This window comes from Melopsittacus undulatus, chromosome 9 (assembly GCF_012275295.1).
Source record: "Melopsittacus undulatus isolate bMelUnd1 chromosome 9, bMelUnd1.mat.Z, whole genome shotgun sequence".
In the NCBI taxonomy this organism is placed as follows: domain Eukaryota; kingdom Metazoa; phylum Chordata; class Aves; order Psittaciformes; family Psittaculidae; genus Melopsittacus; species Melopsittacus undulatus.
The window spans coordinates 12,143,120-12,160,310 of NC_047535.1; the positions used below are offsets into that span (position 1 = coordinate 12,143,120).

At 43.7% G+C, this 17,191-nt stretch overlaps 1 protein-coding gene across 1 annotated transcript in view; it reads right to left on the reverse strand.

Moving 5' to 3' along the window:
* Nucleotides 1–17,191, reverse strand: part of MYO9A (myosin IXA) — a 185,822-nt gene that overhangs the window by 121,227 nt on the left and 47,404 nt on the right. Inside the window, exon 3 of the mRNA XM_034066356.1 lies at nucleotides 683–777. Within this exon, the coding sequence (XP_033922247.1) occupies nucleotides 683–777 (95 nt within the window). The remainder of the gene's footprint in view (nucleotides 1–682; nucleotides 778–17,191) is intronic.

Genomic DNA, 17,191 nt, shown 5'->3' on the forward strand with positions numbered 1-17,191 from the left:
AGCACTTCTGTGGCAGCCGTTGCCAGGGTAGGAAGGTTTGAGTCACAGCTGCACATCCGCAGGGCTTTGGGTAGCAGCAGAGATGCTGAGACAAACTGTGGAGAGCCACACTGGAGACAAGCGCCTCTTGTAATGGGGGGGAAAGTGGCCTTAACTGCTCAAGGCTTGGCTTAAAAAGAGACTTCAGGGCAGAGACAGAAGCATATGGGGAATTAGTGATCAAGGCTCCATCACCTCTGTAACACCCACGGGGCAGCTGGAGATTAAATCCCCCCTGGGACTGAGCAAAGCCAGCTTGCTCCACCTCTGCTTCCATCACATGCACCACACCCCTAACCCAGCCTAGCTAAAACATTCCTCTTTCCTGCCTTAACTGCTGTCTTAAGAGAAAAACTTCCATTTCATCTTAATTATAAAGTTGACATCCTAAGGAGAGCTCAATAGGCTTGAAGCCAGCTCAGGTGTATTCACACCTCAATGTACAGCTCAGATGCACCAACATTTTCATACCAATGGATTTAAATATGCTAAAAAACATTTGGGTTTTTTTCCCTCTTTCCCTTTCAGGAAAAAATACTGGTCCAAAAAAATGAACCTTCTTTGTGTACTCCTTACAGCAGCCTACTCAGGCTCTGTGTGCAGATAAAAGGACATACAGCATCTTCAATCTGATGCCACTCACCCTCGCACGGTGCCCGTCTCCTGGTAATTCACTTGGATAAATTTGCCAAAGCGACTGGAGTTGTTGTTATGGGCTGTTTTTGCATTTCCAAAAGCCTGTGAAGAGAGGGAGATACCATCATTACATTGGAAAAGCCACCACCTGACCTTATTTACATTCACATCACCAGCAACTCAACTTTGGGGTTTTGTTATCAGTGTAGATTTACTGAAAAGCATATGGTGAAAGTCATTTGAATGCTCTATAAAATAATATGATGAGCTTATGGGGACCATATTCATTGCCAGTTTGGTATTCATGAAGGGCAGATAAACACTGTTTAAAAATTGTTAGCTGTACAAGAGAGATTTAGTAGTAGGAGTTATTATAGGCTACATTAAGGCTGTGCTTTATTAATTTAAATAAATAGAAAAGTACAGTGCTCCAACAAGACTCTCAATTTTAATGAGCTGGAGGAAGCTGCTTTTTAATTATCTATGGAATTAAGAGGGAAAAAATGCTTTGAAGGCTACTCAGACGTTAGACAATGTCATATATTGCACCAGCATAACCCAGAGTATTTTCAGCATTTCAGACGCTGCCATTTCGATTTGCTGCTGTTGCTTTTCCCAAATCAAAATGCTTTCAAGTCTTTATTATGAAAAGCTTTTATTAAACCCCTGCCTCAGTGAGGTACCTCATAGAAGGAGTCATTTATTGCCATTTAAAAGAAATCTCTGAAGAGCTATTGGGGACCTGTAAGGACCGACACTCAGCTCCTCTGAAAACTGGTGTTTTCAATTGTGCCCAAATAACTCGAATAATAATCCAGCCCACAGTGACAGGATCTGTCAAACTGACAGCTCCAATTAATGTTTCATTTATAAACCAGTTTTGAGAATCATTCACCTTTTCTTCTCAGCCAAACTTATTTAAGGTAATTATACACAAGATAATTTCTAAGTATTGTTTGTGTATGGACATTTTGTATGAGGCTTAATATTAGAGCTCAGATTCGAGCTCCCAACTGATTTATTCCCTACTCAGCTATTTATTAGAAAAGATTAAAAAGAGCTTTACATCTATAATCTGGAGATTTTCAAATGACCTTTTCAGATTTAACTTTGCAATTAAAAGCAAAAAAGAAAGGGTAAATTCAGTGAAACCTTGGCAAGAAGGTTTGACATTTGGCATTTGACACCTTCAGTACCCGCGTCGTGGGCGCTCTCATACCTACTTTAATCTTCCCAAGCACATCTAGTGAGCAATCTGGTTAGATTTCATGATTTAAGAACCAAAGGAGGCTTGCTACCTGAATAACAACATGATTTTTCCCCCCTATTTTGAATACAGGGATTTGTTTAAACTCAGGCTGTTGCATATGAATTCACTTTAGTTGACTAAAACAAGTTCTGGGATAGCCGAAACCTGCCGAGCAAGCAAATTATATTTGAAAGATGATTTCAGACACAGCTAAGGAACACTCCCCTGCAGAGCTTTCACTTCTTTTCAGGCTGCTCACAGTCGGTTTTTGCTTATTCCCCAAAAAAATCCTCCCCACACATAGAACCCCACCTTTACCCCATGCTCCAGAGAGTGTGAAAGATGCCCACACATGTGGGTGACCATTCAAGCCTCCAAAACTCTCCCAACAAGGAAAATCCTGGCATCCTCCCCCCAGAAATAGGCATTTTTGCAATAAAAGTCAGAATGCTATTTTATTTCTTGGGTAATGGCTCCAAGCTTGAAGTGAGTAGATTGAGGCGAGGTCTTAGGCAGAAGATATATCAGATCTTAGGCAGGGAGTTGGATGAGCTTTATGGTCCCTTCAACCCAATCCTTTCTGTGGTTCTATGATTCTATGATTAACATTTTTATGTATCGTCCTTCAGGTATCTCAGCAAGCAGAGACACAGCAAAAAGCAGAATATGTTGACATTCAAGCTATATATCTCTATGTATTTATAGAGATATTTAGATCACAGAATCATAGAATAGTTAGGGTTGGAAAGGACCTTAAGATCATCCAGTTCCAACCCCTCTGCCATGGGCAGGGACACCTCACACTAGACCAGGACACCCAAGGCTCTCTCCAACCTGGCCTTGAACACTGCCAAGGATGGAGCATTCACAACTTCCTTGGGCAACCCATTCCAGTGCCTCACCACCCTTACAGTAAAGAACTTCTTCCTTATATCCAATCTAATATTAGTTTTCAATTATATTAATTATTTTAAAACATTTCCCTACAGTAGCCTCCACTCTAATCCAAGACACCATGTTAAGCCAATATGATATTTTCTATATATCTAATTAATGTTACTCACTTGAGAACAAACAAGCCAGCAGCACCACAAACTTGAGCACACCAAACAGAAGGCAGCCCTATTTTCACCATCTTTTGATATAATTTAATAAGGAATTTAAGCCAAAAGCAATATTAAAAGGATTTTCTGTTTCGGTTCCCTGTGCTTATACCTTATACCTTATAAGTAATAGCACAGGTAGAGAAATAAGATCTATTTATTAGGATTAGCTTCGGAAAGAGCCTTACTCAGGGATAAACCTTTTTTATTCTGTAACAGGTAACATTTAGAGTCAGGAGAAAACATTTCAAATATAGGAGTGGGAAGTGCAAGAGTTGTCTTTCTTTTATGAGCTTTCTTCTGGATTAACATGCCAGGCCACATTATATTTTATAACCCAAACGCCTACAGAAATCATAACCCATAATATCCCTCTTTCAGGCATTTGTCTTTATTGCTGATGTAAATGAGAAAGCTCTTTGGATCACAGCTTGTTAAAACTTAAGGCTGCCTCTATGGCAAAGACACGCTGGTGATGGGCCAACCAGTAGCTAAAGAGACGCCCGATGTTGAACTTGAGACAACTTAATGCAGTTTTGTTTGGTTTACTCAGCATGTTCCATTAACAGAACTATTGGGCTATTGAAGAACAGTGCTATTCATTCCATTTCTGCATGCCTAATCTATCCATACTCAAAGAAGATGCCACGTCCTTCTGCAACCAGGGCATACACAATAGTTCAGCTTCAGAAAACACAAAATGAGTTATAACTGCTTTCCGAAAACAAATTATCTTCTGTTTGTATGATTTCCCTTTCCTGACTCACTGATTCAAAGCTGCTGAGCAGCTCAACGGACAAAACTCTGTAACAGCATTCCTAAAATTCTCGGGGAGACCAAAGCTTTTCCTGGCCAAGGCTCAAAATTTTGATGGCAACAAAATTCAATACGTTACTCTGTAGGAGCCGAGCATCCCTCTGGACTTGGCACTCAGGATTCAATGATTTAGAGAAGGCAGAGCAATGAGCAGCTCCATTCCTGCTGCCTCCTACAAACCTCCTGCACAAAGAGATGCTTATCATGGATGGAAGGGAAAAAATGAAATTAACAGTTTCATGGCTAAATAGTTCACGCTCTTCCTTGCGTGATCCCAAAGACTTGTGGCCTCTTCATGTTGGACTGAACATGAATGCAGTCTGGATTCGTTACAGATTACAGCCACAATAAGGATTATTTTAATGTCTTTCTTGAAATAAGGTTATTACCCAAACCCCAGTGGCTGCCCCATCCCTGGCAGTGCTCAAAACCACGTTGAACAGGACTTGGAGCAACCTGTTTAGTGGAAGGCATGCCTGCCCATAGCAGGGGGTTGGAAATTGTTGAGCTTTAAGAGCCCTTCTAACTCAAATCATTCTATGGCCTAGGAAGACACTACAGTGACTTCTTCTGATATAGCAATAGCAAAACGATGCTGTTAGATAGATGATCCTAACTGAATGCCTTCCCCTATAGAATATCAGCTGCATTCCCCTATGGCATAACAGTTTCTGCAGTTACTAACACTAGTGCAGAAAGCACTAGTCTAATGATGTACTCTTGCTGGCGTATTTAAGGTCTCCAGCCCTGCCCTTCTCAACTGAGCCTCTAACACTCACCACCCTTTGAGGTAAACATAAACACATTATGATTTTATTTTTGCTATATAGAACCATATTAATAAATGTGGTTTTAAATGGTTTCTTATATACTTGAAACATAAATTAAATTTGTTTGGAAAGCCAAACCATGAATATATCCGAGACAAGCCAACTGCTTAAATTGGAATACAGGCTATGCCATTGCATAATAGATATGTTCATAGTTATATTCCATCATGGGGCACTAAAGGGACTGGGAGCAAGATTTAGCTCATTTATGCTTGGGCCAAGAAATAGATTAATATCAGGGAAGAGACCCCACTGGAGGACTCGTATTCCCTGGATCACTGTGAATACTGGAATTCATGAATCAAATGCATTCATAAAGCATGAATGACTTGTAACTGGATAAGCAAGGTGAAAAACTCAAAGCGTCAGTCATGGAAACCAAACTCTCATCTGAACTTAGGAAATCAAACAGAATATTTGTGAATTCAAATCTTTGCATTTAGAGGGGCTGGCAAAGGACAAGATGGGTGCAGGGTCCACAAGATGCACAAGCACTAATGCACAGGGACTGCACTAAAGAAAAAACCACAGGAAAAGTTTATTTACTATCAAACAACATCAGCATGAGGTCAAAGCCAGAGTGAGATGGACATGACACGAAAAATACAACAGTGAGGACAAAGTCAGATGTGCATCACATGCTTCACCTATAGTGTAGGCTTCCACAGGAGTGAGTTCTGAGTCTAAACATCACCTCTAATTTATGTTCAGATTTGAAGGTAATTTCCCCCTAAAATTCTATATGTTATGCTTGAAAAAAAAAATCATAAATATCTTCATTCCAACAGGAAAAAAAAAGCACAAGGGAAAAAAAAATAGCATGCTGAAATTTTGTAATTTTCATAGAATCCCAGACTGGTTTCGGTTGAAGGGACCTTAAAGCTCATCCAGCTCCAACCACTGCCACAGGCACGGACACCTTCCACTGGAGCAGCTTGCTCCAAGCCCCTGTGTCCAACCTGGCCTTGAACACTGCCAGGGATGGGGCAGCCACAGCTTCTCTGGGCACCCTGTGCCAGCGCCTCAGCACCCTCACAGGGAAGAGCTTCTGCCTAAGAGCTCATCTCAGTCTCCCCTGTTCTGGCAGGTTAAATCTGTGACCGAGCCATTCTCTGGCTTTTAAAGTTATTCCCTGTAGTTACAAATTCTTTTCTGCATCCTGAAACTTGAACACCTGGACAATAAAGTTCATTTTTGTTTGTTTTCATTCAACCTGCAACCAAGCTCCAATGACTTTTTTTTTGACCTGTTACATTGTTTTTTAACAGAAATATATTGACTTATGGCCAGGATATAAAATGCATCTAGGCTACTTAAGCCAGAGCCTTGCTAAATCACTTCTCATTGTTGCTTCTGGCCTGGGAAATATTTGTGTGAAATGTGGATTTCACCACCTGATAAAACCCATGAGCCTGAATCGCACTGCTAAAACTCTACCCCTTGCCCAGCTTTCAGTTTCCATGAGGAGCCCTAAAAGCCACCTCTGTGCAGCAGAGCCCACGACACCTGAACAGGCACCAAAATAAGGACCAAAGCCAAAAATCATCAGCTACAATTTGAGTACCTGCAAAGTGAAACAGCATTTATGTGAATCCTTCAAGCCTCTGTTCTGCGTGGGCAAGCAACAACACTGAATATGTTCTCCAGAGCAAGGAAATACGAGTTCAAGTGCTAGCACCTTGTTCTTCAGTTCTCTTGCTTGTGGCTCCTGTTCCACTCAGCCTAATGAAACCATCAATGCTTTTATGGTAAAAAGCACAAACCACAGAGCATTTATGGTGTTGGTGCTGCAATGCTTCAGGAGAGCTCTCACCGTGCCTGACCTGCAGCCCTGAACTGCCTTTGAAACACTGACCTTTAAAAGCTCTGAAGTTTTTCTCTTACATTATTCTTTTCTTCACTGTGCTGCTGGAGCACCTTGCAGAGCCAACCCCCTATTTTCCATTACATGGAATCATAGAATGAATCCCAGAGTGGTTTGGGTTGAAGGGACCTTAAAGCTCATCCAGCTCCAGCCCCTGCCACAGGCAGGGACACCTTCCACTGGAGCAGCTTGCTCTAAGCCCTTGTCCAACCTGGCCTTGAACACTGCCAGGGATGGGGCAGCCACAGCTTCTCTGGGCACCCTGTGCCAGCGCCTCAGCACCCTCACAGGGAAGAGCTTCTGCCTAAGAGCTCATCTCAGTCTCCAAACAAATGTACCAATAGTTGCATTTATGAAGGTTAAAACACTCCTCATATTCTCTGGAGATTTTTCTTGTTATAGGCAGTTTATGCCAACTCATAATGTCCCACCTTTGTAAAACATTTGCACTAAACCTCCCTGACCATTGTAACACTGAGGCTATTTGAGCACAGCAGTTCTCCCCTCCCTGCTGAATCCAGTCACTATCCTGGGATGGAGCATTGAGGAATGCATCTTTCACAGCAATTAGCCTTAAAACATAGGGCCAGTTAAGATCACCTGACTTTGTACATGTAGAGTTCACATTCCCTAATACCAATAGGGGAGAAAAATTACTTTTTAATGGGAGAGCACTGATCTGGAGAAGGTCTGGGGGTCAATTTACTTGAATAAAAGTGGCAATGTATGTAATGGGAATAAAGAGCACCAGTAAATACACTTACAGAGTACGATAACCTAGCTAATGTATTACAAAAGTCATTACAACACACACTCGTTTGGGATATTTCAAACTCTGCTGATGCAGATGCTCTATCAGCTATGTAAGAAACAGGATTTAGCATCTGCATTCCTGGCAAATGCTTCAATGTTGGCAGAAAATTCCCCCATTTCCGATACTTAAGCATGGGATCAGACCATTGCAGCTTCTTCCCTTTAAGCAACACTCTGGAAAACAAAGGAATTACCACATAACCACAATGCAACAAGACAAAACCTCAAAACCAAACCAAAGCCTTGTGCTTAAGTCCTCTTCCCGAACAGGGAAAGTTTTCCTACTCAAGTGCTGTAACAGGGAATAAAATCCTGCTCAGCTGGCAGACAGTCATAGGCAAATGCCAGTATGGATGGGTCCTGGAGACAGAGGCTGCAAAATCCATAAGCTCTGGCTCACATCCCTGCTCCTCTGCTCATCTATTTATTCTTTTACACGTAGGGTGGACAGCCCTGGGAAGAGCAGCCAAAGGCACGAGTTTTCCAGCAAACTCACACACGGATGCATGCCAGCAAACACTGTGGTGGAAAAACAAACTCTTCAGCCTGGGTTCAGCTTGGGATTTACAGAAGTATCCCAAAATGAAGCTGGGAAGCTCGGTGTTATTACACTGCCTCTCCACCCCAGTGTTTATACTCGGCAGCCAAAGCACAAACTTCACTACATCAAATGGAGATAGTGGGTGTCTGACAGGTCCCAGGACTGAGCAAAATCTCCTTCACCAGTGCTTCAAATGCTATTTTCATACCAATAGAGAAATAAAATCATCCCCGAGCAATAAAATGACCAGCTGAAAACAACTCATGGTTTGAGGAGACTTCATGCTCCCCAGCAGGCAAAACAACTGCCATAAATGAGCACAAAACAGCAGTCATAGAACACTGACTGATAAAAATACTCTTAATCATAGAATTTCAGACAGGTTTGGGTTGAAGGGAACTTAAAGTTCATCCAGCTCCAGCCCCTGCCACAGGCAGGGACACCTTCCACTGGAGCAGCTTGCTCCAAGCCCCTGTGTCCAACCTGGCCTTGAACACTGCCAGGGATGGGGCAGCCACAGCTTCTCTGGGCACCCTGTGCCAGTGCCTCAGCACCCTCACAGGGAAGAGCTTCTGCCTAAGAGCTCATCTCAGTTTCCCCTGTTCTGGCAGGTTAAAGCCATTCCCCTTGGCCTGTCCCTACAGGCCCTTGTCCCAAGCCCCTCTCCAGCTTTCCTGCAGCCCCTTTAGGCACTGGAGCTGCTCTCAGGTCTCCCCTTCAGGAGCCTTCTCTTGTCCACGCTGCCCCAGCCCAGCTCTCTCAGCCTGGCTCCAGAGCAGAGCTGCTCCAGCCCTCGCAGCATCTCCATGGCCTCCTCTGCACTCACTCCAACAGCTCCAGGTCCCTCTTGTGTTGCTGCCCCAGAGCTGGATCAGGGCTGCAGGGGGGGTCTCCCCAGAGCACAGCAGAGGGGCAGGATCCCCTCCCTGAGCTGCTGCTCATGCTCTGGGGGTGCAGCCCATGCTGGTTTTCCATGTTTCATCTATGTGTTTCAGTGCTCTGCAGAAGACGGGCTAAATTGCTGTCTCTGAAGCATCTCCCATAACGTTTTAGTGCATCAAGCATTACAGGCAGCTGAAGAAAGGCTGCCCTCACCCATGGCTTCATGTACTTCCAAAAGTAACATGGTTTGGGTCTCTTTGGCCAGAAGCACGTTGGTCTTGGAAGCGTCAATGTTTCAGATGATGCAACACACAACATGCCAAACCAAGAACAATTTTTTAGGACATAACTTCATTATGTAAAAACATCCATGCAGGAGACAACATTCTCTTACGATAACATTGTAGGACAACACGTTCTGTAGTACACAAGCCACCATCTCCACTGTTACGTTTTGACATCTCTAGCAGCACCCAGAGGCACTTGCTGAAGCTGGGAGTCACCTGTTTGAAGAGCTGGTGGTGACAGGTTACATTGCTGATGGCTCACCCAAGTGTGGGCTGCAGCTTTTGCTGCAACACTGCTTGCTTGGGGTGGTGGAGCTGTGGACCTTCAGCCCAAGTGCAGGTCAGGAAACACACCATCAATGTCTGAGTAGGTCTTGAAGATGTCAACCTTAGCTAGAGCCAAGAGCTGCTGCTTATCACAGAAGTGAAACCTCACCCATCGGCAAGTCTCATCCCTTGGAGAGGCATCTCCCCAGCAGTTTCCATTCCCTCCTCACCAACCATCAGCCTCTAATTTAGGGAGAGGGATCCGGTCTGGTGTGCAATCCTTGGACACACTCCAGCTCCTGGAGGAGGCCTCTCAAAGTCCCTTCAAGACCCTATTTTCTTCCTTTTTTCCATATAATGATTCTACACAGGGCCATAAATGTTTAGAGACAAAGTCTGAACTTCCCACTGCACACTTGGACAGCCCAAGACACACTAAAACACAATGAAGCATTCACTGCTCTGGCCTGGTACAAGTTTTCCTGCAGCTTGTCCCCAGGATCAATGCCACAAACCGAGAGGCAGGAGAAAGTGTCTCCATTGCAACGCCTCCCATCTGGAATCTCTTCCCAGAGGCACGGAGCCCTCATGTATATTTTACACACATATTTTTTCCTGCTTTTCCCAAGAGAACTATGTGTAATGAAGAAAAACAAAAACACGTTAGCAGCAACAAAAACATACCACTGTAACATGAGAGCCAGCTTGGCTTCTGCCTCTGTTATCCTTCCTCTTAGACCTCAGCTACTTTCTACTAGCTGCAGACAAAAACAATACACACCCTCCCCTCTGAAAACCAAACCCCTATCAGAGCTCTCCCATTAAATCAACACCATCAACCCCACATTTATTATCTGCCATGTGAAATACAACATGAGTTAAGGACAAGATTAAACATGCGCACACGTCTCCAGCCCTTCCCTGCTCTTCTGGGGGATTACAGGAATAATCTGCAAGTCTTCTGGATGCAATTCCACAATTTCAAGTGCTATTAAGCTGCAGCATCAGATTTCCATGCATCAGACGCAGTCAGGATCGCTCACAGCACAGCAGCTCAGCCATGCTCATGTTTTCCAGTGCTTGCAATGTTTCAGTAGCAGTAGGCAGCATGGGATACCCGATTGATCCATGAAAATATCTGTTCCTCTTTTGAGCACTGCTCAAGTGGTGAAACGAACGCTTAAAAATGCTTATTATTAAGTATGGGGATGGAGCACAGCACCTGCAGGAGCCAGATCACTGAAAGAACTAATGATCTCATTGGATTGATGCATAGCATTGAAAAGAGCAATCATCAGCAAACCAGAATGTTTGATAAGTGCCAGAAAAAAGCACTGATTCTTTTCAGGAGGTGAAAAAGAAGTCTCAAAAATCAACATATTTCTATCAGTTATTTGTCTTAGGAGAGAAGGCAAGGGCTAAAATGTGTATTTTCAGCCATTAGGTAAAACAAAATAGGACAATTTGCTTGTCACCTTTCCAAAAATATTAATGGGGGTGTACTGGAATCATGATGGACAGGGTTTCTATGAACTGAGAAGGTTACTAAGCTATGGGTAAACGTGACACCGAACATCACTACCTCTAGATCAAGGACCAGCTGCCACATGAGCACAGAATGGCCCATGTCCCGTGGCACAATGCTGTAATTCAGTTTCTCATGCAAGAGGTCTCCAAGCAGGGGATGAGCTTCCATTGCAAAGCCCACCCTGCCAAAATCCCCTGTTGAGCTTTGTGCAATCTTCTCTGATACTGCTAAAGTCACTGTTTCTGAGAACAGTGCTTTAGTTTTTTAAAGAAAAGAAAATCCAACCAAAGAGAAAACCCTGCAATAATAAAATAAAGAGAAATGCAGTGAGATTTTGTACTCAAGCTTTCCACAAAGCAGAGAATGTTGCACAATGCCAATATTTTTAGAATAGTAGAATCACAGAATGGTTTGGGTTGGAAGGGACATCTCAGTCTCCCCTCTGGCAAGTTAAAGCCATTCCCCTTGGCCTGTCCCTACAGGCCCTTGTCCCAAGCCCCTCTCCAGGTTTTCTGCAGCACCTTTAGGCACTGGAGCTGCTCTCAGGTCTCCTCTTCAGGATCCTTCTCTTGTCCAGGCTGCCCCAGCCCAGCTCTCTCAGCCTGGCTCCAGAGCAGAGCTGATCCAGCCCTCATAGCATCTCTATGGCCTCCTCTGCCCTCACTCCAGCAGCTCCATGTCCCTCTTGTGCTGCTGCCCCAGAACCGGATCAAGACTATTCAACTGCCACCCTGCAGCCTCATGAAGCCTCTCAATTACAACCCAGTCTGAAGATATTTGGCTGCCTCCATCACTGTGTAATGAAACAAACGATGTACAAGTCCCCTTGTAAGAACCCTGCAAGCTCTCCAACCATTTAGACCAGCATTTCTTCTTCCAAGCTCTGCAGAATCACTACAGTATGTTTAAACCTTGTGGCAATTCTTCTGTAACTAATACATTGTAAATAAATAAACAAAAACCCTAGCCTGATGCTGGTATCATTGTAGCTGTGTTGGGATACAGAGATAAGGTAGACCCTTTGTAGGCAGCTGTAATATTATCTTTAACCAGATGAACTGGAATAGCTGGAAAACCCAAGAAGCTTTTGAGTACACATCATCTGCCAGGCTGAGCCAAGCTGCAAAGGACAAATTCAGAGTATTCTTTCCCACCTTTAGCAAGAGATCCATCAGATGAACCCAATGAACTGATCCAGTGTGAAAAAAGGCTCTTTAAACAGAGGAGCAAAAGGAAGGGAAAAAGGAAGGGAAACACAAGCACTCCCTGTGCTGAGCACAACATTATCATTTATAACCTACACAAAAACACACACCTTCAGTTATTATTTGGAAGCAGGTGGTGACCTAAAGTGCAGCAACACATCAGAATGAAGAGTGGGACATTACGAATGATGTTTGGTTGGTAAAAATGAAGTGAGAAAAAGCATTTGCAAGGAAAGGAGCTGATGGCATTGCTGCACTTGCTCCTGGAGCAGGGATATGGCTGCCCCATCCCTGGTAGTGTTCAAGCCAGGCTGGACAGGGCTTGGAGCAAGCTGCTCTAGTGAAGGCATCCCTGCCCATGGCAGGGGGTTGGAAATGGATGAGCTTTAACGTCCCTTCAACCAAAACCAGTCTGGGATTCTATGGTAGAGCACAAGAGCATTCCTCCCTGCAGGACTGAGGGCAGAAAAGTGATGCCCAAAGGTACAATCCCAGCTCTCCAGCTACAGCCCTTAGATGATGCACAGAGCTTCCAGAGGGCGAGGGTGACTTCATGATGCCTGATCCAAAACCTAATTTTTGTGTTCATAAAAGCCAAGGATACATCAAAACATGGAGTTTTGATGTCTTGGCTCTCCCCCTTCAATTAAGACAGAACCACAGTTTATATGATTTAAATCAAACCCAGCAGAGCACATCTATGTGGAGGTATCCATCTTAGTGGGAAAAAAAGGTTGGATCCTTAGATCCTGATTCTCACTTTCTCCATCACATATTATCCATTTCCAAAACCTCTACTCTATATACATACAGCTATAAAGTCACCACCAACAGATAGTATCTGTTTACTCTCATTATACATCTCCCAGATGGGAAGCTGATGAGAATACCAAGGAAAGGACCACTTGAGCAATGTAGTAGAGTCAAAATGATTCAGCATGTATGGGCTGGAGCAATTTGGAAAGGCTTTATGGGGATAGAGCTGAAAGATCTCTCCCTTAAAGAACACATCATCCTCAAAGTGGTAGCTAAGGAAGGTTTGCTTGCATCTTTAAAGAGAGGGTATTTTATTCCTTTAATGACTTCGATCATCAAGTAAAACACTACATTAAAAAACTAAAGTCATGTGAAACCCACTTTTCTTTCCTAAATAGCTCTGCCTGCAGTGCAGCAGGAGGAGGAAGGATAGAAAAGGAAGCTTAAAAAACTGACAGAAAGGAAAAACACAGAAAGAAACCTTTCTTTCTTTTGCTGAGACCATCTTCTTGTTTATAAGCCCCCGAGAGAACAGCAGCACGATTGTCCTACCTCGTGCTGGCCGGATTTCAGCAGGAAGGCTTTGGTCACCCAGCCTCTGGCATCCGAGATGCGAGGCTCTTACCCTGCTCATCTCTCCTTTTTCTGCTCTTTCTTCCTAGTCTCTCTGCTTGGATGACATCCAGATGGATGGGAGCTACTGAAAATTCCTCATCCGCCTTGTCTAAAGCCACTATAATTAAAATCCAGGAGGAAAATAAAACAAGGCATAGGAAAAATATTCCACACAGTTAGGGGCTGTACAAAAAGGGGGGGAAAGGGTGGAATTAGTGCTAAGGAGCTCCAAAATCAAAGACTGAAGACAAGCAACGCTGAGCACCAACATCACCCTAAGAGGTCCCCATCTGTACTCTGCTGCTCCCTGGGCCACGTGGCATAAATACACGGGGAATCCTATTCCCAACCAGATCAAGGTCCTGAGCCAGCCTAAAACCATACGGTAAAAGTGGGTTTGGGATTATTACTCCATTTGCAATTCTTCCAGTGCCACTTTAGCAAACAAATGTTTCAAAGATAACACTTGTAATAGGCAGAAAGAGGTCAGAATATATCCACATTGAATTATCAATATGTTTAAGCACCAACTCTGAACTGTTCACTTCTTGCACCCTCTTAACCAAGTCCCCAGCCCTGGTTCACAGCAGGATGCACAAAGTTAAACTCATTCGATGGCAAGGAATAGGATGGCACTGAAAAATGGAACACCTAAGTAAAATAACTCCTTTCGAACAACTGTAAACTCCTAACCCCAGTCACACAGCCTTGTCTGAAGAACCTTTGCTCCTCAGCACAAAATAAATGTGGATCTGGCAGTCGGGGGCGAAGTCAGATCAAATGTGGGTTGAGTCAAGTCAGTTTGTAGGGGGCCTACAAGGATGCTGGAGAGGGACTCTTCATCAGGGACTGGAGTGGTAGGACAAGGGGTGATGGGTTCAGACTTAAAAAGGGGTTAGATATAAGAAAGTTCTTCCATGTGAGGGTGCTGAGGCGCTAGCCCAGGGTGCCCAGAGAAGCTGTGGCTGCCACATCCCTGGCAGTGTTCAAGGCCAGGTTGGACACAGGGGCTTGGAGCAAGCTGCTCCAGTGGAAGGTGTCCCTGCCCGTGGCAGGGGTTGGAGCTGGATGACCTTTAAGGTCCCTTCAACCCAAACCACTCTAGGATTCATTCTATGATTCCATGTAATGGAAAATAGGGGGTTGGCTCTGCAAGGTGCTCCAGCAGCACAGTGAAGAAAAGAATAATGTAAGAGAAAAACTTCAGAGCTTTTAAAGGTCAGTGTTTCAAAGGCAGTTCAGGGCTGCAGGTCAGGCATGGTGAGAGCTCTCCTGAAGCATTGCAGCACCAACACCATAAATGCTCTGTGGTTTGTGCTTTTTGCCATAAAAGCATTGATGGTTTCATTAGGCTGAGTGGAACAGGAACCACAAGCAAGAGAACTGAAGAACAAGGTGCTAGCACTTGAACTCGTATTTCCTTGCTCTGGAGAACATATTCAGTGTTGTTGCTTGCCCACGCAGAACAGAGGCTTGAAGGATTCACATAAATGCTGTTTCACTTTGCAGGTACTCAAATTGTAGCTGATGATTTTTGGCTTTGGTCCTTATTTTGGTGCCTGTTCAGGTGTCGTGGGCTCTGCTGCACAGAGGTGGCTTTTAGGGCTCCTCATGGAAACTGAAAGCTGGGCAAGGGGTAGAGTTTTAGCAGTGCGATTCAGGCTGATAGGTTTTATCAGGTGGTGAAATCCACATTTCACGCAAGTATTTCCCAGGCCAGAAGCAACAATGATAAAAAGCTTTAGGGTCCCTTCCAACCCAAGCCAGTTTGTGATTCTGTAACTGGATGGAAATGTACAAGTTTTTCTCCAAACAGAAAACCTAATAGTAAGCTCAAAGCTATTTTACTTCGTACTTAAAAGTTAACTACAACCTATCTGTGTTTTTCCTTAATAGTAAGCTCAAACTTCCTTCACTTTAGGAATTTCCACTTGAAAGCTAGACACTTCAATAGACTCTTTGGAAAAATGAGTAGTTCACATCTTTCATCATGATAACCATAAAGCAATTTTAAAATTACAACCATTAAAGTAAAAATGCAAACTTCTGGCTCCTACAGACTCACACAGATCATTTACACCTTATGCTAGCAGGTAAGGTGACCTAGTTATTCAAAAAGCTCCCTCTCCTAGCTACATTTCTCTTGCCAAGAAGATGTACTTACTACTGAAAACCAGAAATCATAGAATCCCAGACTGGTTTGGGTTGAAAGGAACCTTATGATCATCCAGTTCCAACCCTGATGCTTTCCACCAGTCCATGTCTTCCAATCTTTTGCTTTCTCATAATTATACCTCAACAAAGCTTTCACAGAAACAAAACCGCAGTGGGGGCAGGAGCTGATGAGTTCTGAGGTCTAAATGGAAAAACGAATTACTAACTACTCCTAGAATACCTAATTGCTCAGGCCAATATTGCTCATAGCAAGACCTATGCTCCATCTGCACACCACCAAGCCCTCACTAAGAGCTTCTGGGCTTCTTTAAAAGCCTGAGATCAATAAAGTATTATTTAAAAACTTAGGGGGGCTGCTAATGTGCTGGAGATTGAGCAGACACTGACCCACACTACATCTAAACCTTCAAATTAGCCTAAACAACAACTTCAGTCAGACTTAAAGGAGTAGATATAAAGAAAATAATAAATGTCTTTCATTTTTATGCATCTCAAGGAAAGATACATTATATTTTATATTTATACATCTCAAATTATATGTGTATTTTCTATTAATATATCTCATGTATATATTACATACTTCATTTTGTATCGATATACCTGGTATTTGACCATTTAGGCCATGTACCTCTGTCATATGCTAATGCAGCGCTGCTGTTGCTGTGTGCTTAATGCTCAAGCAAAGGCAGCTGGTCCTGCTGGAACAAGGCTGTTCTGACCAGCAGGATCTCCTCCATGCTTCAGCATTCCACTGGAACATCAGCTGGGGGAGGCACCAGAACTCAGAGCAACCTCACCACACGTTATTTATCACTTCAGACCTCGTGAAGCTCTAATTGCATTGTCCATCAGCTGATGCATTTACCCAACCATCCAAGTCAGCATCCACGCTGTCAATAACCCAGGCTGACCAAATTCATTAACAGCCCTGCCTGAAACCCAGGCTAACATCTGTACATGGCGAGGCGGGATGGGGGAGTTAAAGCATTATGTTTTCTCCTGGTTTTATTGAAATTATTTGGCTTTCCTGTAGCAGATGAAAACCAGATGTTGTACAGAGGGAAGGCTTGCACGAGCCAGAAAGCAAAACCAAGACAGCAACAGGCAGGTCGCACCCATTCATTACCCGTCTATTTCCCTTATGCCATGAGGCTATTTATATTGCCTCTATTATTACAAATATCCTAATTGTGATGTAATTCTAGAAGCCACAGTTCTCTCCCTTGCAGCCCAGAGGAGAAAGCAGCGCCCGAGTCAAAAGGCTTCAGCAAAGTTTCTTTGTGCTGTGTAAGCACTTTGGGAAGCTTCACTCCTGTCTTGCAGCGTTAATGCCTATACTAGTGGCTGTAATCCCTCCTGAAGCAGGCTCAGGATTAAACCAGGCTTAGCAGCTCCTGGATGCCCACTTGTACTGAGAACAGTAAAATAAGAGAAGTTTGTGTACATGCACATGAGGCAGTTTAGGAAGTATCACTGTGTGTATCACTGGTAAAATTAAATGGGCATCCTCATTTCTGTGATTTGAGGCATAAGCACAGGAGCAGGACTGGAGTTATTTATCATTTTAAGCACCCACATGATGCAA